Here is a 26652-nt window from a genome sequence, read left to right as displayed (position 1 = left end):
CGAGAAGTGGCTGTGAGGAAAAAAAACACCACACATTTGTTTGTAGAAGCTTAAATCACTTCTCTCTAAAAACATAGCAAGATCCTCTCTGACTGTACTGGTCTTGCAAAGCAGTCTGACTTATTCTGGTCAATACACGAAGAACTGATCAATGAGTTAGGATGAGATGCCCTTTAATGGCAGAACTTACAGTGGAGAGGGGAAGAAGGAAGAAAAGGCTTGGACTTAGTGGCTTTGAACAGGAGGAAGACTCAGTACCACCAATGATGAACAGGGAGTTGCAGTGCTGTAATGAAGAAAGCGAGCACAGTACAAAGAACCTTTTTCTCCGTGCTAATAAAAGATACTCCTCTGAACCATCTTTTCTACAAGTACATTCAGAAGAGTATGTACATCATGCATCAATGAAATCTTCCCTCATCTCTCTGGTTTATTTCACTTGAAAATGGGCAATGCACAAACAGCAAGGAACAAATGGGTGGACTCCATGACAGAAATTAGAACATCAAGTGAAAAGCAACCTGATGATGCACTGCTACAGAAAAATTTAAGAGATACTGGCCAGAAGACTTCACAAATCAGTGTTTTTCTGTTTTATAGACCTGCCTTCTTGCTTAGGCTAGTTTGCTAAAATTACAGTAGGCAGATTTGTTAAGCAAGTTTGAGGATTTTTTTTTTTTTCAAAATGATACAAACACTGTAAAATTATCTTGCATGTTGCCAAAGACGCCAAGTCAGTAAATACATCACTTGCAAAGCACCTATTACTGAAGTCTGACCATTTCAGACACTGACTGATCTCTTGCCACTGCTGCTGCAGCTACTTTTAAAGTGTAATGTATAATTACACAAAAGAAAGACAACAACCTTTATATTCATTTTTTTTCCCCTCCTTGAGCAGGACTTAATAGCCATTAAAATATATTTTATGTATATAATTCATTTAAAGAGACCATAAAATTAAACTGAAACATAGGTACTTGCTAGCAACATTATTCCAACTGGAAGTCCAGACCAATCCATTCCTATAGCCAGTTTAAAGACTGACTTTTCTTTTAGTACCTATAATCATTGAGAAAAACTTGAAAATATTGGAATATTATGTCTGAACACTCTATTGCAATACACATTCTAAAGTGGAGCACCAAGTTCCAGCAAAGCATCACCTTGTTTCTGCCCACTGCACTCTTTCTCCCCATTCCGGTGTGCAGTTTAAGGTAGCACGTGTAAACATGAGTGGCAGATGCCTCTTTTTCCTTTTCCTAGAACATCCACAAGTGTATAAAGGCAGTGTTTTTTAATCCTCATCATGGTCATCTGACCCCATCTGATACCCTGGTGCTGGAGCATTAGTAAAGCATGAGGAACCATAAGCTTCACGCTGCCAGAACAGTGCCAGAAATGACTGGTGGTGTGAGAAGTTTGGTTTGAGTGGAGCTGTTCGGGGATGATGATAATTATCTGTCAAATGAATATTCATCACACGGGCAAATCCAAGGCTGAGTAATACTTCACTGCAGAGCAGGAACAATGCTATGGAGAAGTTGGCCAAAGCAGACATGGCTCGCTCTGCACTGAGCTCTGCTGCAGCTGTAGGATATACAGATGGGTGCCAGGAATTCATGAACTGGAGAAACAGCCTGCAGTAAGCAGACCTGTCCCCTACGTTAGTCTTACCAACAAAGCAGAAAATACAAACCAGAAAATTAGCTAAATAAGCTTTTATATCCCTGAAGGCATGCTCAGCCCTACTGCAATAAATATGTTGCTTCTGTTGTTTCTGGAAGAAGTAAATAGCATGGAGGTGTCCAATGTCACCCTCTCCTTTTCTCCCCAACTCCAACATCTCCTGTCACAGACCATCTTGTTTATTTAGAGTAACAAAAATTTTCAGAGGCAGCCATTTCAAATGTACAGCCTGTCTGCTGATGTCTTTGCTAGTGGCACAACCCTCCGGCTAGCTGAGGGAAACACCTGGCAACTGACTCAGAGGAACAATAGCCACCACGGTGTGACTGAAGGAGGAGAGTTTATTTCTATTTATGAGCATTAAAAAAAAAAAAAAAGTTATCAGATTCAAAAAAGCTAGAAAAGGTTTGTGTGCCAAAAATCCACTACTCTTTTTTAAAAGAAATTGCATTGTGCTATGCCGCTACTACACACATACCCTTCTGTATTTATACACACATTCGTAGTAAAGTATTTGAAAACTATCACAGAAGCGAATAATAGGACATTATTGACAAAAATTAAAATTAATTCCTGCCTCCACCACCCGAACAGAATAATTCAATGCATGTAGGGCAATATATGATCCTTTGATTCCTACTAGAAATAATTACATAAACATGAACTTCTTTAATTTCTTTACTAGGTGGGTTGAATGTCTGTACCAAAGTTACATTCCAGAAGATCAGATTACCAGTGTCCTGATCTAATTTTTATTTTTATTTTTTAAAAAGTTCTATTGTTTTGAATACAGCAGCATAAGAAGTTATTTTTTTCTTTTTCTTCACGCCAATGGATGGTGAAATAAAGAGGTCAAGCCAGCAAACATCATTAATTTTATGCAAGTGTTTGAAAGGAAGGAAAAAATATGTTCAAATCTAATCAAATGTAAATATTTTAAACAATATTTGGAGATTCTCTTTGATCAGAATTCAAGAATTCTCATCCCTTAGAAAACTGAATGCATCTTTCACAGGCCATAAAAAGATGTCTGAAGAAAGAAAACTACATTATTTCCTGAACTTTTATTGTTAATTATATTTCTAGTTATGAATGGTTACCTGTATTATTTACCTCTTTCAAACAATATTGAAACAATTGTGCAAGCCCCTTGATCAAATGCCAGAGGTACAGAATTCTAAAGTTAATCAGTGTAAGTGCAAGTAAGCTTCTATTTTTTTGGAATCAGAAAAAGAAAACAAGAAGCTACTACCTAAATCAAATGAATTAAGAAACGAACATAACAGTGAATGATCATTCACTATGTGATATGAATTTCCATTTCTAGAACTTTTATATGTAACAAAATCTACTTCTGGGCTACATTTTATTAAATTATGCTATGTAGAAAATCTCACATGATTTTTTTTTCTGTAATTTCAAATGAACAGGAATTCATATTTTTACACACTTCTAAACACCAACTGCTTTCATCCTTTTAAAATATTTGGAAGCGAGGGAGCCTTAAGCATTTCTGGCAATTATTCTGCTGCTTATGTTGCTGTCCATACGAACTGTAAGCAATGAAAGCCAAAACCATCAATAATGGAGAAAAGCTAGAAAGCTTAAATAAAACTCTCCCATAAATCATGTAGTTTAAGCACACTGGGCCATATTATTCTCTTATTTTGGTCACTTTTAGACCAGTGCATCTTCATTTGTATAATAAAAGTAATCGTAAATTGTGTCTGATCAAGTGAGAAAGAGTGCAGCAAATCCAAAGAATAAAGAATTCTCCATTCAGTGGAAGAATTGAAATAAATTTAAAAATCAGATGAAAATAAGAATAGATTAACCTCAGTGAGCTCAGCTAAATCCAACCTTGTCAACAGAAGTTTTGCAGACTATTTCATGATCTACAGCATTTTTTTCTCAGTGTTTGAGAAGACTACATTAATTTTTCATTTTGTGGTAGCCTTCTAAAGGAAAAGGCTACATATTTTTTGCAAGTGCAAGGATTCAAGCAGGGCCCCTCTATTGCCTGGCTACTTGTCCAAGAGGCAGCAGCATGTCCTTGGGTGCATATCATGCATACATACTTCGTGATGCATAGGGATGGCATCTACAGGAAAGTGTAATGACCCTGGACATCTCTAGGATTTTAAAGGTGATTCGTTGTTCTTTATTATTTGATTTCTATTATTTTAATTCTACTGTTAGGAAGCATTCTAAAAATTCCAGGAAAGACACTTTACTAAGTAAAGTACTTTAAAGACTGTTTGATCATGAAATATAGCACTCCCATTTATCTGCTTTGCAGGGAAAGCTCTGCAGAGTTTGTACCACACTTCTGTGTTAAGAAAGTGCTCACAGAAGGGAGGTACAGAGTCCTCTCCACTGCCAGGCCTGCAGGAAGGATGTTTTTGGCACTTTGGACTCAGAGACAGATTTGCCCCACTTCCAGGGACCATGGGCAGCACAATCTGATGCTGCTTTTCTGCTCTCAGACAGGCTACAGCTGGAATTGTCAGTACTCGCTGTTTTATTGTGTAACTGATGCTTGGGGTGGTGAAAGAATCAATCTGTGGTGTTCAACATTACCTTATTCCTTTCATGCTGTTTTTTCCATCTGAGCTAAAGACGCTTCATCCACTTGCGGAACATTCCTAACGAGTGGCAGTCAGCAGGAAACTGATTTTTGAGCAGCTTCCAATAAAACTGAAGCTTTGAAAGAAGAACCTTAGATTTTAAATCACATCCACAATTTATTTCACATATAATGCCTTTAGAACAAAGTTCAAAAGTATTTGAGTCTAATTCTCAAAAGAAAAACTAATTCAAGCTCTAAATGAGTTAGAATACACCCATCCTGCTGCTTAACCACATTCCCAGCAATGTTATCAACTCGCTGAGCTACTTCTTGACAGTTCTTTATTTCACAAAATCTTCTGACAGATATGTATGAGAAACCCTAGGAAGAAATGTTATTTTGTTTCAGCATCTGCTCTATAAATGAACATAAGCAAACTAGACTTCTCGTTCCAGAAAATAAAATGGTTCTTTGTTTCAAGAGTGACATAAAAGACACAGCAAGAGTACCTACAATAAAATGGCTTGCAGGACAAATGCAGAGCTGTTCGCTTGCTCCCATGTTCTGTAATACTTGCTTAGCCATAAAGTCCTTATGTTTGTTCATATCTTTTTTTTTTTTTTTTTTTTTTTTTTTTTTACCTTACAACAAGTCATGGACACTTAAGTGTTACAGGAAGAGGTACTATTAATATAACAAGAGCGTTTTGCAGGTATCATTTCAGGCTCTGAGAAGCAGAACCCCAAGCCAAAGTATGCAACATATTAACTCAAAAGCTTAAGCCTCTACTGTAGGTATTCCAGTAGTATTAGGTACAGGTTACTGTAAGGATCGCTATATCTTGGTTTCTCTTACAGTTACTCTCCCCTTCTGAGTTTTATTTCTATGATTCCTGGCATTTTATACCATGGAAAATTGGTGATTCAGAGAAGAGAATGGGAATTAGGATTGTCTTTTGTATCTGTACACTGACAAATGGATTGTTAAGCTTGTGTAATGTCTAGAGAATGCTTTTTTATTCCTTAAATGAGATTTGTTAGCAGGGGATTGGAAACGCGCTGTGATCCTTCTCTCATTTATTTCTTTTCTCAGTAGTTTTCTCTCGTTTTTCCCCTTTGTCAGATATTCACTTTTAAAATCAAAAGAATTACTGATGAGAATGAAGCTACTTTTGATACTACAAGGCATTTTTTTTAACTAAAATGATGGTACACACTGTAAGGTTGGAAGCAGCACTACAGGAATGGTGCCAGCAGGTTACAAGGTTTTGTAACACATTTGAGATCCTGTAAGGGAGCACCCACTCCAGTCTTGGGGGAAAACTCTCTTTGTACATTGAGTTTTGCTTGTGTACTTTGATTTGATGAGGGGAAGGAAAAGTATTCCCTCCATAAGGTTTTAAATGAAGCCTCAAAATGCAGTTTCCTCACCCCAGTTATTCCAAGGAGAGAAATTTCCAATTGGCAAATCAAGAAAGACCGTCCTGAGGAGGCCTGAAACTAAGTGCTTCTTTTCCTTTCCTTAGAGTCTGCAGATACTCCCCGTGCAGAAGAGACTGCTGAAGTCCAGGCAGCCGCAGGGAAGTGCTCGTCACACTGTTTTTCTCTGGGAGACAGTAACATCATCATCATTAGACCACAACAAGCCAAAGAAAGCACAGCGCAGCACAACAGGAATCCGTATTTTTGGGAGGGAATACAGGAGGAGACAACGGGCTAAAGCTTTAGGAGTGTGGATTCTTTTACTCTGCCTCACATGTAACCTTTTTTTGGGGAGCTTGAAGCTCATAAACACTCAGACCAGATGGTGTAACACAGCAACACGAGATGGAGCTTATTAGCTATCACTTCTGTCCATTAGTGTACAGGCCAGAAACCTGCAGGACCTCTAAACCACGCTCTGCTGACAGCTGAGTCCCTTTCACAAGGAGAGTGCACGGTACAGGCTGCGTGTGCATCATCACAGACACCGCTCCTGTGCTGTGCTTCAGGTTGCTGCTCTGAAGTGCGCAGGTACAAAAGCTGCTTCAATTAACTTCCCAGGAGACTTTCTAAATTACTGAAATAACATTGCATACAACATTAAAAGGCTAAAAGTTATATGTCTGGCATTTACAAACAAGAGACCAGAACCTGATGATACGAAGTACCTAGACGTTTTTAATACAAGACCTATCTAGTAATAATGTATTACCAAATAAAATCTTCTCTATTTTCTTAAACGATGGAGTTTCCAGGAGATTGCTCACAAAAATAATTGGTTTCCTTTGTAGTTAACCTGTTCCTACCTTCTCCTTCCAAACCTTGGGAATGCTTCGTTCCATGATAACACAATCACCTCCCACAACATGTCAATATGCAGCTCTAAACAAATTATGCACTTTAAATTAAAAATAAATAAATAATTATAAATCCCGCCCTTCAATAACCCACAATTCTCATCATACAGAAATCACTGGGAGCAGAAGTAAACTACCACCCAAGGTATTCAAAACTACCTCACTTCTACAAGATTGCGTAGCAGTGATTCTTCTAAGGGAGATTTTTCCTTTCCATTTTACATTTTTCCTTCTCCTTTTCAAAACTACTGATCTCCCCTCCAAGTGCAAACATTACCATGTCCTGTCTACATGTCAATAACCATTCTGATGCTCTATATTTTGACAGTCTTTATTCACTGAATAATACTGTCAAGGGCTCTAAAACATGCAACTAGCAGGTAGGAGCTTTATTGAACTCTTCTATCCTGCTCTGTCCAACACCAGCTCAGCATCGACAATACTTGTGTGCTGCCTTCTTAATACCAACCAGAGTTTGGGAATGCCCCCGACACAACATTTTCCCTTCTTACGCTGCCTTCGTGGAAGTTTCAAAGCACCAAGTCCCGTATTCATGCGGATAAGACTCAGCTTTCCAAGTTTCAGTAAAGTTATGCCAAATTGCACAGGCTGTAAATATGAGTGTCAAGTAATCAACTGTTCCAAATGTCTACTAGAAATGCCAAACCTCACAGCCATTCTGCTGGCATCCATCTTGTCCCAGAGGGCTCCTGAGACCATGAACTTAAGCTATGCTTAACTATTATTCTAGTGTTTTATAGAAGGGAAAAAGCTGATAAAAATTGGCTTCTTTACCTTTATAGGTCATTTAAAAATAAAGTAATTGAAACAAAGAGCAAGTGCTATATACAGCCCAAATTCTACTCTCCATGGCTCTGGTACAAACACGAAACAGATCTGCAGGCCCAAACGGATTTACATAATTCTTAAATCAGAGAATAATATGGGTATTATGTAAAAAGCTTTTGCTACTTTGCAGATGAACAGAAAACACCATGACATTTTCCTGACAGGACAATTTCTACCCATCCTTGTCAGCATGCCTTATATTTATGTCTCTGATGGTAAATAAAAGTGTTTTGACTGGTCACATGAAGTTAGAAGTAGCATGTGTTTAAATCTTCCTTCCTGGTAAGCTTAAATTTGCTGAACTGTGAAGCATAACAAAGCAGACCACCGGTTCCTGCCCTCCACATGTAGTTTCTCCTTCCTAGGGAAAGAAATTGCTATTCAGCACCAGGACATGTCTGTTGCCTACATATCCGCATCTGAGCTGCAACGCTACGGAGTGCAGGAATGAGAATCTGATGGCAACAGCAGTGAGCTAAAAAAAATAAATCGGGGATGAAGCAGAATTGGGCTCATGCTGAAGAGACATTTGTAACCTACACCTCTTCGTGAAGCCCATAGGCTTCGTTCAAGGAAGATTTTGAACATCAGCTTGACCTATTTACCTCTTGCTCCTTAAGACAATTTCATATAACTTCTCCAAAACATCTACCAGTCTACAGTTCTTGTCCTACAAAGATGAGTTTTCCTCAGTTCTTGAACTAAAAGCAGAAAACGTAATTTTTTTGTGAATCACTCTAAAATGTCCTTTCCCAGAATACAAGCAATGCTGACTTTTTCCAGACAGATTTACCGGAAAATGTTTGCTGTTGGATTCTCTTCCTAGGAATAAATCCAGTTTGCCTTGCCCATAATGCAGTTCAATGTATCTTGCCAGGAAATACACATTTGTCTAACCAGAAATTTACTGCCGTATGCTCATTTTGTTAACGATCAATAAACTTGATCATGCCAATGACTCAATCCCAGATGCTTATCCTATCAGGGATTCATTCCTCTAAACCAGTGTTTTCTACAAATCTATAATTAGCCTAAAAGCAATAAAGCCTTTGTAGGGCCAGTATTTGTGGAATACAACTCCTTTCATATTTACTTTGATGGAAACACAGAAAGCTGTAGAAGAAAACAGTTTTAATGATGTAAACGTGTCACAAATAAGCTCAATGTGAAAATGTGTTTGGTACATTTGTGAGAACTTTTTTCCTCACAGCCAGGTCCATCAATGAGTTTTCTAGCAAGAACAACATTTCTGATGTTTTTTGCCAACTCTACCCCATCTCTTTCAAGTACAAAACACTGTGTTACCAGTTCTTCCAAGAGTTAATTTACTATGTTTGCCAATAACCACAAGCTATATGATACTGGGTCTGCCAGGAAATCACTTCATAACATCTTCTTGCCAGGATGAGATACTGTAGATTTACATATCTTCAGATAAACAGGAGTTTGAACATTCCAGTGATTAAAAAAATGTATTTTAAGATGCTCTCATTATACAATTAGCACTGACTCTTCAGGAGAGAATGACACTGTCGGGAGAGTTTTGTACCTGTTCGTACGGAGTTCTTAGGCCAGCAAACCTTAACTCATCTTTGAACAGTCTGTGGTGTCATTTGTTAGGTCTAAATTGTCTGCTAACTACAAGGTTCTGACACAAATAACCCCAGAGATGCAACTGATCTTGTAACGCATGCTTCAGGATGGACATCAATAGTAGACCTCAGGAATACCATATAGAAATCATTGCTTAAATGATCAATAGATTAGATTAAGATCTAGATTAAGCTTGTGATAGATTAATTCCATATTGGCTGCTGAGTTTTTCTTTCATATTGCTATCTATTAGATTTGTGAAAAATGACTAAGAAATCTTTGAGGAGTTAAGATTTGAGATAAAACTTCAAGAATTGCAAGGAATATAAGAATAGTGCAAAAGTTAAGTATTTTGTATTTGGGTATTGTTTGCAATGTTTAAAACCAAGAAACTTAAAATTTCCAAGATCACATAGCTTTTCAAACAAAACTTTTGACATGAAAAGATGTTTTCAAAAATACTAGCAACGTTAGTCAATACTGCAGGATGTATCTGAGACCTCTGTAAACATTTCCTTTGAGTTCACGCTATGCAGAGTTCTGGTTTATACAGATTGTCTATATATGCAAACACAAATACCCACGCATCATAAATTTACATAACCTCAGATTACAATCAAAAGTTTTCATAGAAATAAGTCCTGAATATTGGCAGTAACAATGAAATAGTCAAACTGCTCGTAAATGAAACGAAACAAACAAAAACCTTCAAGAAATTGCTGAGCTGTATCAATATTTTGAGCTACAAATCAATGTAATTCTGAAGCTATTTACTACGTTCAGAAGTGCCCAGTCTATTCCATATAAGCTACTGTGGTTAGGTAGCAGAATACAATGTCTTTATGGACATTAATGCAGATACAAATTCTTCCAGTTTCCATAAACATTTAAATTAATGATTCTTTTCACAAAAACAAAATCAGCACAAACATGTACACCTATGTTTGTTCCTGGTACAAGCTTCTCTCTATTAATTTTTTATTCTGAAGTGTTCTTCTCACATTCCATCATTAGAATTCATGTTTGACTGCTGTCTCACTCATCACCATTATCACTGTATTCATGACTATGTGCCTGTTTTCTCAACTATTCTCACACCTTTCATGCATGAAGTTCATGGAATTTACCCTAATTTTGCAATCCATTAGTTCATCAATTACTGGGTACTATTTCAACTGCAGCTTGCAGCTACAGAAGAATACCTGCAGATAAATTGGGGGTGCCCCTTTAACTTAAAAAAAAAAAATAGAATTTTTAATATTTAGAATTTTCTCAGCCTTAAGTCTTTCTTCAGACAATGATAGTCTGAAGCAATTGCACGCTATAGCTTTCTCCTTGCAGAACAATCCTTTTTGAAAAGAGGGACCATGGGTTTTCTGGTTTTGTTTTACATTCCAAGGATGTGCCAACCATGAGAAAAAGTTTGCTAATGATTCTGAGGAGGAATTTTAGAAAAGAATGCATAGAAAACAAATTCCATATACAATTTAATGGATTTGTGCCAGCTGCATAGTCCAAAACAGAACTTTTTTTTTTTTTTTAAACCTCTCAATACTGACTGAGCAAATATCAAGAATCACCAGGAACTCTGGCTGTCCTTTTGGAAACAGTACATTAGAACTGCAATCAAATCAAACTCTGGCTGCAGTCTGAAATTTTACACTCAGCTTTACAACCTTCTTTGCTTTTGCCTGAATTTTGAACTCAACACATTTTACATTTCAAAGCAATGATGCTTGCCAGGCCAAACATTTGGGTTCAATTTGTGGCAGGACAAATCTATATGATTTAAATCAACACAGAGATACAGAGATGAATTTTGTGGGAAGCTGAACAGATATATCTAGCAGTGCAGTTAGTAACTCGGTTGCAACAAACTGAATTTGTCAGAGGACAAAACCATGACTTCTAGCACAGCAACGTTTGACTGCATCCTCACAAACCAATATACAGGTGTATGTTTTAAAAAAGATCTTTTGTGCTCAATAAATATTACTTAATAACACACAGACCTAGACTTAATTAAGGTAAGAAGATGCCTCAAGGTAAGCAAGTATTTAAGCACTGCCCTATGTATTGACAAACTACTGCACTCAAGAGCTTTGCTGCAAAAGCAGGCATCAAGCCTCATACTCTAGTTTGAACCGGTACAATACTGCATTGCTTCTAAAAAGGAAAATACAAATGCTTGTAAAATAGAAGACTTGAAAATTTGTGTGATATCTCCTAAAAATTAATTTGCCTGGAAAAATCTTGGCCCATATATTTCCAATAAAATCATTTTACAACGTGAGTGTAAAATACTTAGTATGCTAAAGCATCCATCTGGTTCCTAACACACCAGTCCTGAATAAGTGAGGTAAGTTCATGCCTGACAATTTCTTGCAGAAATGCACACTAATTTGTTCATTTCTCCAAAATTATTAACATGATTGCTTTCAGAGGCACTGTTCTGGAAGAATAAATTCAGCATAGGCCGCACAGACTGGTTTCCTATGCCTGAGCAGAGTGATCACGACCCTTACATACTTGTCCGAGCTGGTGGAGCTACAGCTAGCACGGGTCCCAGCAGCAGTAAAGCTCTGTCCTCAAGGAGCTCTTCAGAGGCCTGACAATGCAGAGGCAATGCTTTCAGTGCTCGAGTTGTCAGGAACAAGGTAGTTGCTTTAAGTAGGTCTACAAGTACATTTGCATCATCTCCAGCACAGCAGCACAGACACATCTTAGTTAACCGAACTCTCCTGACAAGTGCAAGATCATTTGTCATGAGCCAAACATGATGGTGAAGTTTTCTACAGAATACTTTGTTGAGATTTGTATTCGTGACTTTTTCCTTCTCAATACTGCAGTTTTGTAACTCTCTGGAGGGACCATATATACATGTATGGAGGCTATCTCTAGCAGCGAGCTATCATTTCTTTCATGAATTACAGGTACCTTCAGACAACATCAGCACTACAAATGTAGCTTGATTCAGAATATCTGCCATAAAACCAGAAAGACTATAAGAGCTATGTAGCACAATCATTCTCATTTTTTGCATTAATTTACACATCACAGAGGAAACAATTTTTTCCATCTTCAAAAGCGTATTTGTGATTTGCTTGTCAAAAAAAATAATTTAATACTCAGAAAATTTGGGAGAGACTTGGCTGCCTGAGGAGTGGAAGACTTTTTTTTTTTTTTTTTTTTAAGTAAGTACAGAAATTATTAGCTGACAAATAGTGGCCACACTAAAATGGATCAATTTAACCACTTCCTTGAAGAGCAGGCAGGGGTTGCTCAGAGATCTTTTATCTTTAAGGGGACAGACTGTCTGCTTCTGACAAGTACACCAATTCCTAAAAATACTCTTCTTGCACCACCACCCTGCCTGAATTTGTGATGGAGCTAAAGGCAACAGATAAGCCACTTGTCTGTACAAAGTGTGTTAAATGCAGCATATGGGTTACCACAAGAAGCAGTCTATCAGGGAGTGCTGCAGTAAATTCTTCCCATTTCCTTCCACTTCAGTCAGTTTTCAGCCTATATCTGTATCTAAATGGTAGCTTTTCCTAACCTTGGCTACAACATCAGAAGCTCTCAAATGTTTATTCTAGACTTCTGTCCATATCATGCAAAAGACTAAAATCAACCAACCAACCAAAAAGAACTCAACCACCTGCTTTTTTCTTACAGTACACAATAATTATTTTCAGTTTTACTCATAAAGCTTTATATATTTCAGGTTACTTATAAGATTACAGATTTTGTTAAGAGGATTGTTGCATATGAATTCATTGCAGACATAACGCAGAGATAACCTACAAAATCAAAGTTGATTTTGTACCCAAATCCACACAACACATGCAAAGGTAGTAAATAATTAACCAGGCAATGCTAGTGAGAAGAGTAGCCACTCCTAAAGAAAAATTTATCTGTAGCTATCACGTGATGGTCTGCTGAATGCTACTTGGTCCATACTGCCACAAAAGCACTTCTACTTGAAAAAAACTCCTATACTTCTAACATTGCAGTATGGTTAAAAAAATACAGTAAGAAGTGTGTTATCACCACATGCCTTTGAAAACAAAATGGCTCCTTGCCTGCTGACATCATTATATTGCTTCATAGTGAGTAATCAAAAAGCCATTATTGTAATTAGTAGATAAAATAAACGATTTACCTTGCGTGGATTGGTCAATGGTTTTTCTTTTTCTGCTCTGACTGTTATAATTAAGTCTTAGCTCTTGGCTATATTCATTCAGAGTTTCTCTTGAATCGTAAGATTGTCTTTGCTTTCTGCCATCTTCGCTTTCATCTGAAGAACTTGTGTAAGTTAAATCCACTTCATGTTTAACTTTTGACAGTGGCTGGTAGGGTTTGCAGTCCATCTGCTCCATCTCTTATTAAATAGGCTCGAAGTCATGAAAACGAACAACCGGAAATCCTTAAGGAAATAGTCCTGGGGAAAAAATACAAACAATAATCAGTTTCAGATATCACATATAAATATTTAGCTCTCAAAGGCCCAATTTTATTTTTAGTAGATATGAACCAATTAAATTGTATTTATATCACCACAACCAAGGAAAGAATCTGAATATGTCTGATTTTACTGTCTTGCTCTTTAAAAATGATATTAAAATAACAATAACTTCAGAAACAAACAAAACCCCCATATCTTAAGTACTATCGCACTACACCAAGCAGTAATCGTGCAGTTATTGCACAGAGTATGTTACAAAACCACCGATTAGGTATTAAAGCTAGGATGGAACAGTTACTACTTCTCTAAAGAGGTGGATGTTTCATCAAGTGAAAATAACATCTTAATGTCTTTTAAAATATGAAGTATAGAAACCAGGAAGTTCACTGTTTTGAAGTGCACTCCTGTAAATAAAATGACATTTAGTTAAGAATAATAGGCTTCACAGTTTAGAAAACCATCAAGACTTAGTAAAAACAAGTATATGCCCCTCTGCTACTCCGCGAGAGCACACAGTAGTTCAGAAGGAGGACACTGCCTTTTCAGATTGTGTGGACGTTTCAAGAAGAAGCTTCAGCCCTGCAGCACAACCCCCTTTTTCCTCCACATACCGTCTGAACCCTTACTGACGTGGGGGCCACGCTGATCCTCAGTGAAACCTTCCAAGATGCAGCTTGCAGTTGGGAATGTCATTGAAATGATGTTCAAATCCAATATCATTATAAACAAGTGGGCTGCAGATGCACATGCAACCTGTGCACTTGCTCTGCAACCTTGCTTTCATGAAGCTGTTCCTATCTCGCATTTTAATGTCAACTCTGCGATGAGATGACAGGAGTGCATGGAACACCTTTTACAGCAGAAGTACAGTTCACAGACAGTTAGCTCTGGTAAAGCAAGCTTGTATTTTTTTTTTTTTATTTTATTTTAACTGATGCTATTAACTTAGAAAACTAAACATAACAAGAAAGGCAGCTGTAAATATCAATGCTGGAGGACCAATACCATAGAAGTTCAGAGATTTTGCTTAACGAAAAAGCAATTGCTGACAGCTTTGTAATGATTATAACATCAGTGGCAGAGAGAGGTAATTTAATGCCTGATCTGGTACCAGCCCAACTGCCCCCAGGTGCACCAGGGACCTGTAACCCCACAAGTCCCCAGCTGCGAGCGTGCTACCTGAAACTCCAAAAGTGACCACAGAAAAAGAGAAGAGACAACAGAGAAACAAAAACATTACAGAAAGCACATTTTGTTAGAGGACTACAGAGATGAATTTAACTTCTGAAATTGACTGAAGTCTTGGAAAACCACTGATGGCAGCTGTTACTGTGTTCCAGCACAGCAAAAATTCATCTCCTGCTTGCGTGGGCTCCCAGTGCTTGTGAAAGGATTGGCACCCCGAGCAGGAGTGGCAAAAACACAGTGCATAGAGCAAGGAGGGAATAAATAAGGCTTCTGACACAGCAACAGGAGCACAAAAGCCAGGCGTGCTGATCCTGGTGGCATGGCAGAAGGGGAAAGCTCTGCAGTGGGGTCAGTGTGGTGAGCCTGCCCTGCTCTTCCACCCGCCACGTGCAGAAAGAGGTTAAAGACACGGCTTTGCTCAAAACAGACTCTCGGGGAGGTTTATCCAGTTGTTTAACCTGAGATGGAATAGCTCTCCAGAAACAAATGCAACACAGCATCTGAATAAAGAGTAGCATGTATATATTGTACATATATACATGTATATATAAAGTTCAGATCTCTTACACAGCAAAGTCGGTTTCAAAGCACCCAAGTCAATTAAAGCTCCTCAAGAGAGAAAAGGAGAACTAAAGAGCCAAGCTGAGCAAGCTGCCTGACTGCCAGAGACAAGCTGGCGGGCAAACGTGCTGGGGTTTCAACAACAAGCTCAAGGTTTCATGCTCAGGATTGATTGCACTGTATCAAGTTGGTGTTAAGATGCTTTTGTAGACAAGTTCCTACTAAGTGCTATTTGCTTTTCAAAAGCTATTTGCCTAAATAATTCACTGTTATTTGCCAACATTTCCCAAAGAAGTACTTACTTTATGAGTTGCTTTAATACTCCCACCTGCGATAGAAGAGCGCAAAGGTGCCGTGACTTAGAGGCACAGGGTTGGCTTAAAAGATTACCTGATGGCTCTGTAGAGATGGTTACTGACAGGGAAAAGCCTCCCCATACATCCTGTCTGACACAACACATGGAAAAGATGCTGGAGAAATCAGGGAAAAATGAGGAGGAATTATAAGGGCCTCTACCAAGAAGATGCAGGAGACAAGAGAAATTTTGCCATGGAGCAGCAAGCGCGAGGTGCCTCAGACACACGCAGTGCGTCCCTTTTCGGAAAGCACAGCAAACCTGACAAACTGAGCTCATCAGGGCAGTTTTAGAGCACACTGGTGTAAAATAACAACAATACAAAAAAAAAAGTCAGAAGGAAGACCAACTGCAGCCTGTCCAGCCAACTCTCCTCTTCCCACCCCATGCCAGTGCCACTGGCACCAACAGCCCGGAGCCTCGGGTGTCACGGGAAGCTCCAGCCTCCTTCCACATGATGACTGTGCTTGTGCTTCTTTTAGTTTTCTTTAGGGCATTAATGTGCCATAAAGCCACAACTACCTGGCCTGATGTGAAAGGAGGTGATAAATCATTTGTAAGAGCTGGAAAAATACTTCATAAAATTTTTCAACACAAAATGCTTTTACAAACCAGGAACACGCAGCAAAATACTGACCACGTCTTCAAGCTTTTCCACAGCAAGAGATTCCTTTAAATTTAATGAATGATGGTGAGTTATGGTGAGTTGAATTTAAACACTGGCAATCAAATACTTGACCTTATTCCGTATTTTGTTTGGAGAAAGACAACTCAATAAACAACAACCCAAAATGCTGGAGTAAACCAGGAATTTAAAGAATATTGCCTGGATGTTTACAAGGGTTTCTTCAAATAACTGGCCTTCAAGTAACTAAACAAAACACCCAGCTGATCAATATCAAGTTGACCTTGTCAGCAAAATAATAAAGTCTCATCAAAGCTTACAGTTCCTCTAAGTGACCTTTGTATGAGCGTCTTAATGCTCTCCTCCTCACAGACCACTTTTTTGATCTTTTCATTAGTGTTCTTTCATTGAAATGCTTAACAGAATATTTAACGAAATATAGTTTTTATAAAGATACGTAAACATGTTACACTTAATACATAAAATATAGAAATAATGCATTTATTTAGGCGCTAAAACGCAGATAATACTCAACCATACTTTAAAACAGATCACACAGTTTACAATTAGATTTATGGAATACATAACTGATTTTAATTCCCAATGAAACATTGTTTCCAAAACCATCAAAAAGCTCTATTAGATGGGAGAACACCACATTAAGTCATGGAACTAATACAGATGTGTATATGGATTTACGGTTTTAATGTATGTTTTATGCATATGTTGTTTTAAAGACATGTTGTACGTCTGTTCAGAAATGATTTTCACATTCCACTTGCATTAAAACCCTCTTACACCACCTGCCCATTTTCACGTTCTCCGCAGATCAGGATCACAGAATCACAGAATGGTTTGGGTTTGAAGGGACCTTAAAGACCATATAATTCCAGATCCTACTTGCTTAGAAACACAACAAAATCAGGACAGCTGTGGCTTACCAGACAGCCTATGCCGAGGCTGTTTGCACATACTGATCAATAGGTATTTTATGAGAAAACTCAGGGTATGCATCTATACTGCACAGAAGCTCTGCACTCAAGCACAGCAACGCCACAGAGATCACATCACTTTAACAGAGCTTTGTATAAAATCCCATCGGGATGCTCTGATCGGGTGCCCATTTCATAAGATCTCCATACTGACTACCCACGACCAACCCCGTCAGATCACCAGTGGTATATCCAGATGGCTACCAGTAAAGCCAGACTTATTTAGAGATCAGGAACAAGAATATGAAGCACTGTAACCTGTTTTGGCCTCAACTGAGCATTAGGTCCAATACTCACATACTCCAAAATACATAGAATTAAAATTAAAATTAAAAGGTAATTGCAGTTATGATGCTGAAATATAACCAGGAAAGAGTAATTGTTTGCAACCTAAATTCAGAAGACAGCCTCATGTAATTCCATTTCGCACTCTCAGAGGGCTGTTCTATCAACCCCACCTGCACATTTGCTCAATTCCCTCACACATTTCTTTCCATTCAACATATACTGTTATCTGAAAGTTAGCATTTGCTTATTACATCTTCAGACCACTGATTTCTGAAAATGAACAACTAAGCAGAAATTGCATCGCTGTATACCTGAAGGCAAAAACAATAGTGCTGTTATTCTGCAAGTCTATTCTGATATATAAAACTATAAAATACAAAAGGCAAAACAAAAGCAAACACTCCTGATATAAATCTTTGAGAAATGCAATACCAAGAAGAAAAACAAACAAACAAACAAACAGCAAAACAACAAAGCAAAACAATCTTGTGACCTTGTGCAGACCATCAACACTATATCCCTCAAATATTTGTTTGGGTATTACAAACAAAGGAAGTCCTTTCATCCTTCAAGTTCTACATTTTACAGAACAGTTATACACATAGAGAAGGATACCAGTCAAAATGCCCGAGCAGCAATAGAACAAATCAGTATCTAGATGGTGTATGAAATCAGACAGCAATAGGAAGACATCTGGAATGCAGAATGGAAGCAGATACCACTTTTCACTGGAAGAAAAAAAAGTCATACACTAACCAAGAAAAAGTAATTGAAGCAACCCACAAACAACTGAAGAAAGACTCAGAGGAACTTAAAAAACAAACAAAACAGAACAAGAAGCAAACAAAATTTACGCAAACGTTCTTAGTGGATTGTAAAATAGAAGCACATCAAAAGATATTTGAAGGCAATGTAATGACATACGAATCACTGAGTATGATGTGGCCAGCATTTCTCTGTGTATAAGAATTGGAAATATTGAGACAATGAAATATTCCTGCCTTAAAGTGGACTACATCAGACATGGAAGTTCAAAAAGCAGCTTTCAGGGAAATACCACAGGTTAAAAACGCTCCCTAGAGGGCATGTAGTTTTAACGTATGGATGGATTACACTTCTCCATACATTTTTATGTCGTGACAGACACTAGAGGAATAAGGTTCATTTTCACATCTAATGGTCTTCATTTAAAATTAGTCAAAGTCTAATTTAATTCTAGTTAACAAGGTGGTTCAGAGAGTTCTTCATTTTATCAAAAATTTCACAGAGAAACCACTAGAGAATAAAATCATAAAGAAGGTAAGTCAGGTTGTGGCAGAATGTGACATACAGCAACCCTGACAGTGAACTGAGAAGCATACGTTATGGCAGCTACTCAAGTGCAATACCCAACTCTTGGCCAAGACGCGCCTTCACTTTACTTGGAGAATCACCACTGACTGGAAAATGACACAACTCCCTCATGCTTGCTTTCAGAAACCAGCCCTTTGATGTTAGCAAGCTTAGGTCAATGGGGGTTCAAGCACAAAAGATCAGGCTCTGCAGCCGAGGGATGAAGCACATCCATGACTCAGGGCAATACATCCTGGCCGGGTTCAGAATATCCTCTGAACTCTAAGTCTTTCTGGAAAACTGTGCTTTAGGTAATACAATTCCCGGTCTTACTGCGGGATAACTCCTGGTGAGAACTTTCAATTTCAAATAATGAAATCACCATGAGAAGTGTTGTAAAGTATCTCTGCATCTCGAAGCTTCATCTGGGAATGCTGCAGAATGTAAAGAAAGCCTGTGTTTAAAACTAACCGAGTGCCTGATGTCTGCTGATGCAGTACAGAACACACAAGAACATCATCTAATGCCTTTGCAACTTTCTAACTACTTCCTAACTGCAAAGCGGGGATGATACAGGGAAAGAGGTAAAGGAAGTTTACCCTGTATGAAAGTGTAGGTTGAGTTTATGGCATCAATATTTCTATATGGATTCTGCAAAAATCATTTTTCACTCCAGGGAGTAAAAAACATATGTATGGTCAAGGTTGTATTTTCTTAGTAAAAGATGTTTTAAAATGAGACTAGAAAAGGGTCATTGCCTTTCACATTCAGCTTGGGACAGCTAAGCTTTCTGCCACCACACAGGATATTTCCAATATACACCAGACACTTGTTTGTACTGAACGTATCCAGATGAAGTAATAAAATTCTCCTCAGTGGAAGCTCTGGTTGCTCTCCACTGCCATGGTTATTGTTTTGCAGTCAAGGGCAAAATTTTGCATTTTTAAAACATGAAATTAGGAGACTCCTTTTAATAACTGAGTTCTATGAAAATATAGTTTCACTTGGATTTCTTCTGAACTAGAGGTTAAAAAAAATCATATTTTTAGTGTGTATAAATATATGCTATATACATTATATACACATGCACATACTATGCAAGTGCTATCATTTCTCTAACAACAGAACACAATAAACTGCAGTGTACATGTACTTATGTGTATGCCAGTAGAAGAAATGGCATCTTAACTTAGTAAACAAGTATTGTCTTTTGTGAGGCATGCTGTTTTAAAATACACAGACATAGAGGAAATATTGTATTCATTTACATGTGACAAGAAAAACGGAATTATTTTTTGGCTATTTGATGATAACGAAAATTGTATGGCCATCAAATTGAGACAATTATTGCTGTGTCTCTTTTCCAACTGTGTGCTTAATTAAGAAGACCCAGTAAGCCCTAATTAGCAACAATGTAATTTTTAAAACCCAATTTAGTATCTGTGAGATTACAAAAACTGAACATAACATGTTCCATTCAGATATTATTAATTTCTTGAGATACCAATTTAAATTTTGTAGTATAATAAGGTCAGCGCATGAGGATAATTTACAATGCATCAATACCATGGACCATCTAAGAAAACAATTAAAGCATTAGATTGTTTGTCACTGATACTAGTTGCCGTGGCAATGGTGTTTGAAATATCAAGCTGAGAATTTTGTCTCCATTCCCATTTTTCCTGTTTTAAATTAGAATAAGGGAAGAAGCCTTAATTGAACAAACAGACATATTCACCAGAGTACTTATGGACATATCAAAGCACAAGGCCATGTTTAAGCATCATCATACTTGATGAAACAAAAGCTTTGATCAGTTGACATCACAGTGAACAAAAGCACAAAAAGGGAATTTTACTGGTAGAGGTTATTTCTTTCTGGCACTGTTCTTATGTTTTCTTTCTCCTGTCTAAGAAAGATCCTACAAGACGTCATGGAACATTCCAGGGGGCCTCAGAAATTTTCTTTCCCACTTAAAGAACCAAAAAAACCTACCAAACAAAAATCTCTGAAACAAAATGCTGAAGGTTCCCAACTCAATTTTGCCAGCGGGACACAATATCTTAAATATTATCAGAAATCTCTGTAGTCTTGCTTACTCCTCAGCTTTGTTGTGGCTTGCTCATATCATTGACAGTGTTTTGGGGAAGGAACTGCTTCTTCATTTATTTTTGCTGCATTAGGACTTCAAGGATTTCTAGAAGCAGCACTGATTTAGTGTCAGGTTTGTTTCCAGTATAGCCTAAAATGTCAGAGCACTTAAATTAGGCATGTGATCTACACTTTAATGTCTAGCAAGTATACAAATATTCAAACAAGTTATCACAGCAGCTGTGTAAGAAGAACTACTTATGAAGCTAACACTATTCACTACACACAGAAAATTAATTTTTCACTCTTTTCCTAAATACTTGGTTTTCTTAACTTTTGCTCTTCTAACTCTAGGAAGAAATGCCATGAATTACTGTGCAGTTCTGACATCATCTAAGTTAACGCTTAAAAAGCTATTCAGGCATTTGAAGTGTGTATATATATATATATATATATATACGCACCACCTTCATTTGAAGTATCACTCTGGTTGCTATTTGCATGCCTGACACCATCATGCCTGTGAACTCATCTTACTGCTCCTTTTCTTCTTGCTTTGATGTCTGCCAAAGTATTCAGTGTCTTCAAGTGCCACGGTTCTGACAAGCAGACCCTCCCAATGGACTTGTAATATATAGTGTGACTTCCAGAAGTGCTATTATTTGAGCTGATGTCAGATCGATTTTCCTCCTGTTCATGATAATGCTATGATCTTGCAGGGTTGAAATTACTGCTGATTTATGCCTTGACGCAACCCCTCGAGAACTGGCTTGTATCAGCATGTCACCTATGAAAAGGTACATTTGAATCCTCTGAGATCTTTCAAGTGGAACCTTTGTTCTCATTTCAATAGAGAATCTTTTGTAATGGATGTTTGCTAGAAATTTCTCCTGCAAGTACCGAGAGTCTTCTGTAGTGCAAACTGGAAATATATTATGCTTCTATCCATTTTTACCACTTGTAAGTGTTGGAGTCTTCTTGGCAGAGACAAATTTAAGATAAGTTCTCCATCCACAACCTTATGCTTTTTGCAAATTGATTATACCATTTTCTTCAGCACTTCATGAAGTGCAGTAAAATATTCTGCTGGCCCTGGAGAGTAGGAACGTTCCCCATCTTTGTGTCTAAAGGTTCACCTCCACAAGGAAATGTCACAGACTAAAACCATACAATTATGCCTCCTGTGTTCCTGTGCAATTCAATCCCTTTATGTCACGGCATTCTTTTATTTGGACTTAAGAACAGGAAATAATTTCCTCTGTTACTTGAACATTGTTCACATTTTTACATATTCTGCCTTTCAACATTATGGACATTTTTAACTTTCTCACTACAAGTAGCCCCTTACCTGCATCTTAGTAAGCATTGTTTTCCATAAAATGTAGCATCTCTTCAGGAAAAAATCATTAACAGATATACAATGATTTCATTTTTAAACAACTAACCTTGCAAATTGCAATTGAAATCTTCTCACCTGTTTTTAAAATCAGTTTCTGAAATTTTATTTATTTATTTTTTTTCTTTCCTGTTGGTAGAGTTAATTTAGCTAAACTAATTTTTTTCTTTTTGTGTTCAACTTTACCTCCGTGATGGAAGACAGAAGACAGACATGGGGATGTAGCCATTTTTCTTATGGCTTCTTATAAAGTACAATACCACACTAGGGAAAACATTTCAGGTATATAAAGATACAATGCTAATTCAGACAGAAGTTCAATGTTGAACATGAATTTGCTCAACTATCTGTGAAAAATACACTGCAACTGCATTAAAGCACAAGCAAGTTAAAAAAAAAATAAATTCCTCAGCCTCACTAGAAACTGGTCATTTCCACTCAGAAATACTTCTTCAAACCAGGTGGCTGTTGTATTTACTAAACCATCACTACATAAAGCACCTTCTCAGTGGGGCCTCTTAACACTTCTAGACAGGATAAAAAGCTTTTCAGTGAGGAGTTACTGGCCAATTCCTGTTTGCCATGTCTTTTTTTCAGTGTAGGTGCTGCTCATATGGATATTGCCCTTTCTCCGAATTTAGGCACAGCTATCAACAATAGGCTTTTCAAGAACACTAGAGGAGGGACTGAGGGCAACAAACTGTTTGGAAACTGGTATTCTGCAACAACTAATTTTGATGAACCTCCAAAAACACAGTCAATGGCCTCTGTGTCCCCAGGGACAACCCCAGGAGAGCAGGATGACCACAACCACCCAGGTCCACCAGCTAGGAGGAATGAATCTGTGCCACTCTTCGCTTGTTGGAATAAGCTCTCAAAAATCTGAGCTACTTAAGGCCGTGTATCATATACCTGATACACGAGTATCTCCGGTGATTACCCTTCCACAGCACTTGCAAGAACACATTCTCCTTAGCCCTCACGTAACCACTCCATTTAGCTCAGCTTGCTTTCTTCAGTTGAAGAATCATACAAAGAAAAAGGAAAAATGGAAGAAACAGACGTATGTGGCTTTTATCTGTTGCCTTTACACATATCTATGCATACACACATACACACAGATGTGTGTGTGTATATATATATATATATATATATGTACACACGCTAGCAGCCTTTAAAAAAAAATCAGAACCATTATCCCTGCCTTAATATTAGGATCTGCTATTGTCTTGGTGAATCATTTTTCCTTGGGGACGTTGTGTGGATAACAATTCAGCTCCTGTTAATTTTATTTACATTGGGAAAAGTAGGAGGACTGTAATAGACGTTTAATGTGAAGCTCTGTTTCTTTCATGAGCAAGTAAAATGTCACTTCCCTTTCCCAAAGCACCAAGAAGCTCCTTTTACTGTCACAGAACACAATTATATGTTAGTCTGCTAACTCTGCTGTCTCTTTCCAGCCAACAAGGCAAGAAAATGACCTTTCTTTAACCTATGGCTGAATTGCATTATATTCAGTTCAGTGAACATCCTTTTTTATATTCTCCTGTATCAAGTGCCTTCTTACTGAGGTTAGGAGATGGGCACCTGCCTTTCACAACTGCCAGTGATCTCATGCTTTCCAAAAAAACCCTTTCCTTTCAGGAGGGATGTTTACTCTCATCCCACTCTTCATTCCCTGTTTAGCAGTGTTTGTAAATACCTGAAAATGTTCAGAGCTGGTAAGAAGCCTCTGCCAGAAGGATGTGGTTACTGGCTGCTGCTCTAAAATGTCAGGAAGAAACAGCCCACGTACACTTACTCCACATCTTGCAGTGGTCTTGTGCAGGATAATGGTGCTCTGAGAGTCCCCACGTTCCTCCTCCACTCTGCAAACTGCATGTCTTATCTGCCCTGTTTTATGGGTAGCTCGGTAGGGAAAGGAAAGATGGTCCCCACTACACAGGTATCTCAGCTGCGCTTGGGTTTACGTGCACAAAATGCTTGGGGAAGCAGAAGAAAGTAACTGTGACATTAATGAAGTAAGCCACTGCTGATCTGCACAAGAGAGCAAGTCAACAGTGAAGGATTTGCGAACATGATGCTGAATGACAAATATCATTGCTGAAGAAAATTGCACCGTACAGCTGTAATGGAGTGTGCTGCTAGAAAATTAAGAAAGTTCAGAGACAAAAGAACACCGCAGAAATTATTATATATACACAGAGCTCGAGTCGCAAGTCGCCACAGAAATAAGCTGCCCTAGAAAAGCACTCAGCATCAGTAGATCTGCAGAGAATTCCCTGCCTCACATGTTGTAAATATTCATGTTAATGCTTCTAGGTGAGCAGCTTGAAGGTTCGGCAATTTGGCATGTGACAAGAAGTTTTCTGTCAACTGTTATTAAGGATGACTCAGATTAATCTCCCCTCTGCCTAAGAAGGAAGGTTGAGTAGCTTAAGGACACCTTCCTAAACGTTACCATTTTACCAACATGCTGTTTGTTATGTTAACACTGCAGGCACTATTAACATGGAGGTAAAATGTGACTGCAGATGCCAAAGGAGACAGGCCAGTGACATGCATTGCATCAATCTCGGGAAGATCTCTGGCCTCTTACAAGCTGAGCCCTCAGTTACTGCGATTGCACTGCACTGAAAACAAATGGGAGAAAGCAAATGCTCAAAGTAAGATGAAATGGTCATTTCTTGTTCCCTAGTAAAAGACATCTCAGTATATAGCAGAAAGACCAAACGAAGTCCTGTGCCTACATATGGAATCACTCCATGCCCAAGTAGTGCTGCTTTGTGAAATGCCTGGGGCTACACATAGCTAGGGCATTCCCAGAATCCCATGAATAGGAACATCGGTCTACATCAGCAATACAAGGAACACTTGCATGTGAGATGGATGTCCTATGCCAACCTTTAAAAGGACAAAACTTTTTTTTTTTTTTTAGTGAAAATACAACGCAGAATTGTCTAAACATTTGCCTACATCAACATCTTTACCTGTCAAGATGTTTTCTTTGAAAATTGACACTGGCTTTGGAATTTGATGTAAATTAAGGTTAAAGATCTCCATTATCAAAAACAGGGAAAAAAAAAGTGAGAAATAACTGCATTAATTCCTTTTAAGATGACCTAATAAAATACAGGCTTTATGGCCACCTACAGTACACTGTATAAATATGGAATAAAGATGCACTGTCCATAATAAACAAAACAACCAAACAAAAAACCCACCAAACCCCACCACTGTAGATGCAATCCGTTTCCTAAAAGCACAGGTCTGAATATGCTCCTAGAGCGCGACTCCTGTCACTGCATTCCCTTAGTAAACATCTGGCTCTCAAAGGGTGTGTTTTGTTTATGGTTTTTACAAACACACGCATATTTTTGGCTTCAAAAATAGTACAAGTAGAATTGTTTTAATCTATGCAAATTTTTACTTTCTAGGGAAAAAATGCAGAAATTCCTCCCACACATAGAATCTAGTTATATTTTTATATCTCGGCTTTATAGAATTACATGGAACACAAACCTGCAGGCTGAACACTAAGCATTAGCATGAAATTTGCTACTAAAGCAATCATTAAAGGGTCTATTTCTCATTTCAGCTCCAACAATTCCCAACCCCATTATTAACAGACTTCCAGCTAAGCTTTGATCAGGACTGGAGACCTAATCATAGTTAAGATACACACAAAAGAAACCCTTATTCTTTGCTGGTACATACAGCTCTTACAACAGCTGACTTTGAACTACGCGTGGTGATGATGTCTCCAGAAATAAACAAGGATAGAAACGAGGAGGTTCTGATTCTGCGCTGCTCTGTGGTGCTCTTCTGAGAACAGCAGGATCCAGTCCCTGGGTGGACATCCCAGCCAGAGCACTCTGAAGGAGCAGCAGTTATCTTTCCAGTGGCTTCAGCTGATCTGTATTTAGGGAATGAGAGCATTCCCTAAACGAACGTGATAGAGTGAGTATCATATCTACAAAAAGAATGCAATAGTCAACTTATTACTGGAAACAGCTGAATAGCTGGAGGAAGAAAACCTTGTTTAGCACTGAGAACTGTTGAGAATGAAGCACCATTTCCATCCAGCTCTTGTCAAACAGCACAGCACAGCACCTACCTAATTCTGCCCATCTCACACTCAAAGTCCTGCTAGTAAGTGAAATGCATTGGGATTTTTTCTTGCCTGAAACAAACTCGGGTATAAAGTCTAAGTATTTAAAACAACTTTGCAGAATTCATCCTCTTTTGCTATGTCAGCATTCTCAGCCCAATAATCATTAATAAGTATGTGCTATGCTTGTCAGCAAAAAATGTCTAC

The 26652-nt window shown here is 38.1% G+C and overlaps 1 protein-coding gene across 16 annotated transcripts in view; it reads right to left on the bottom strand.

Moving 5' to 3' along the window:
* The window catches only part of TENM1 (teneurin transmembrane protein 1), an 854834-nt gene that overhangs the window by 240786 nt on the left and 587396 nt on the right, over window positions 1-26652 (bottom strand). For 13 of the 16 annotated variants that reach the window (XM_080553265.1, XM_080553267.1, XM_080553268.1 and 10 more), the window contains one exon: window positions 13204-13482. In XM_080553265.1, the coding sequence (XP_080409391.1) occupies window positions 13204-13420 (217 nt within the window). In that variant the 5' untranslated portion in view covers window positions 13421-13482. Of the gene's footprint in view, window positions 1-11567; window positions 11647-13203; window positions 13483-26652 lie in introns of those variants that run through there. The other 3 variants (XM_080553258.1, XM_080553256.1, XM_080553259.1) reach the window with 3 other exon arrangements.

This window comes from Anser brachyrhynchus (assembly GCF_964034855.1).
Source record: "Anser brachyrhynchus genome assembly, chromosome: 13".
In the NCBI taxonomy this organism is placed as follows: domain Eukaryota; kingdom Metazoa; phylum Chordata; class Aves; order Anseriformes; family Anatidae; genus Anser; species Anser brachyrhynchus.
The sequence above is the reverse complement of the archived record's forward strand: the minus strand, read 5'-3'. Positions and strand labels throughout refer to the sequence as shown.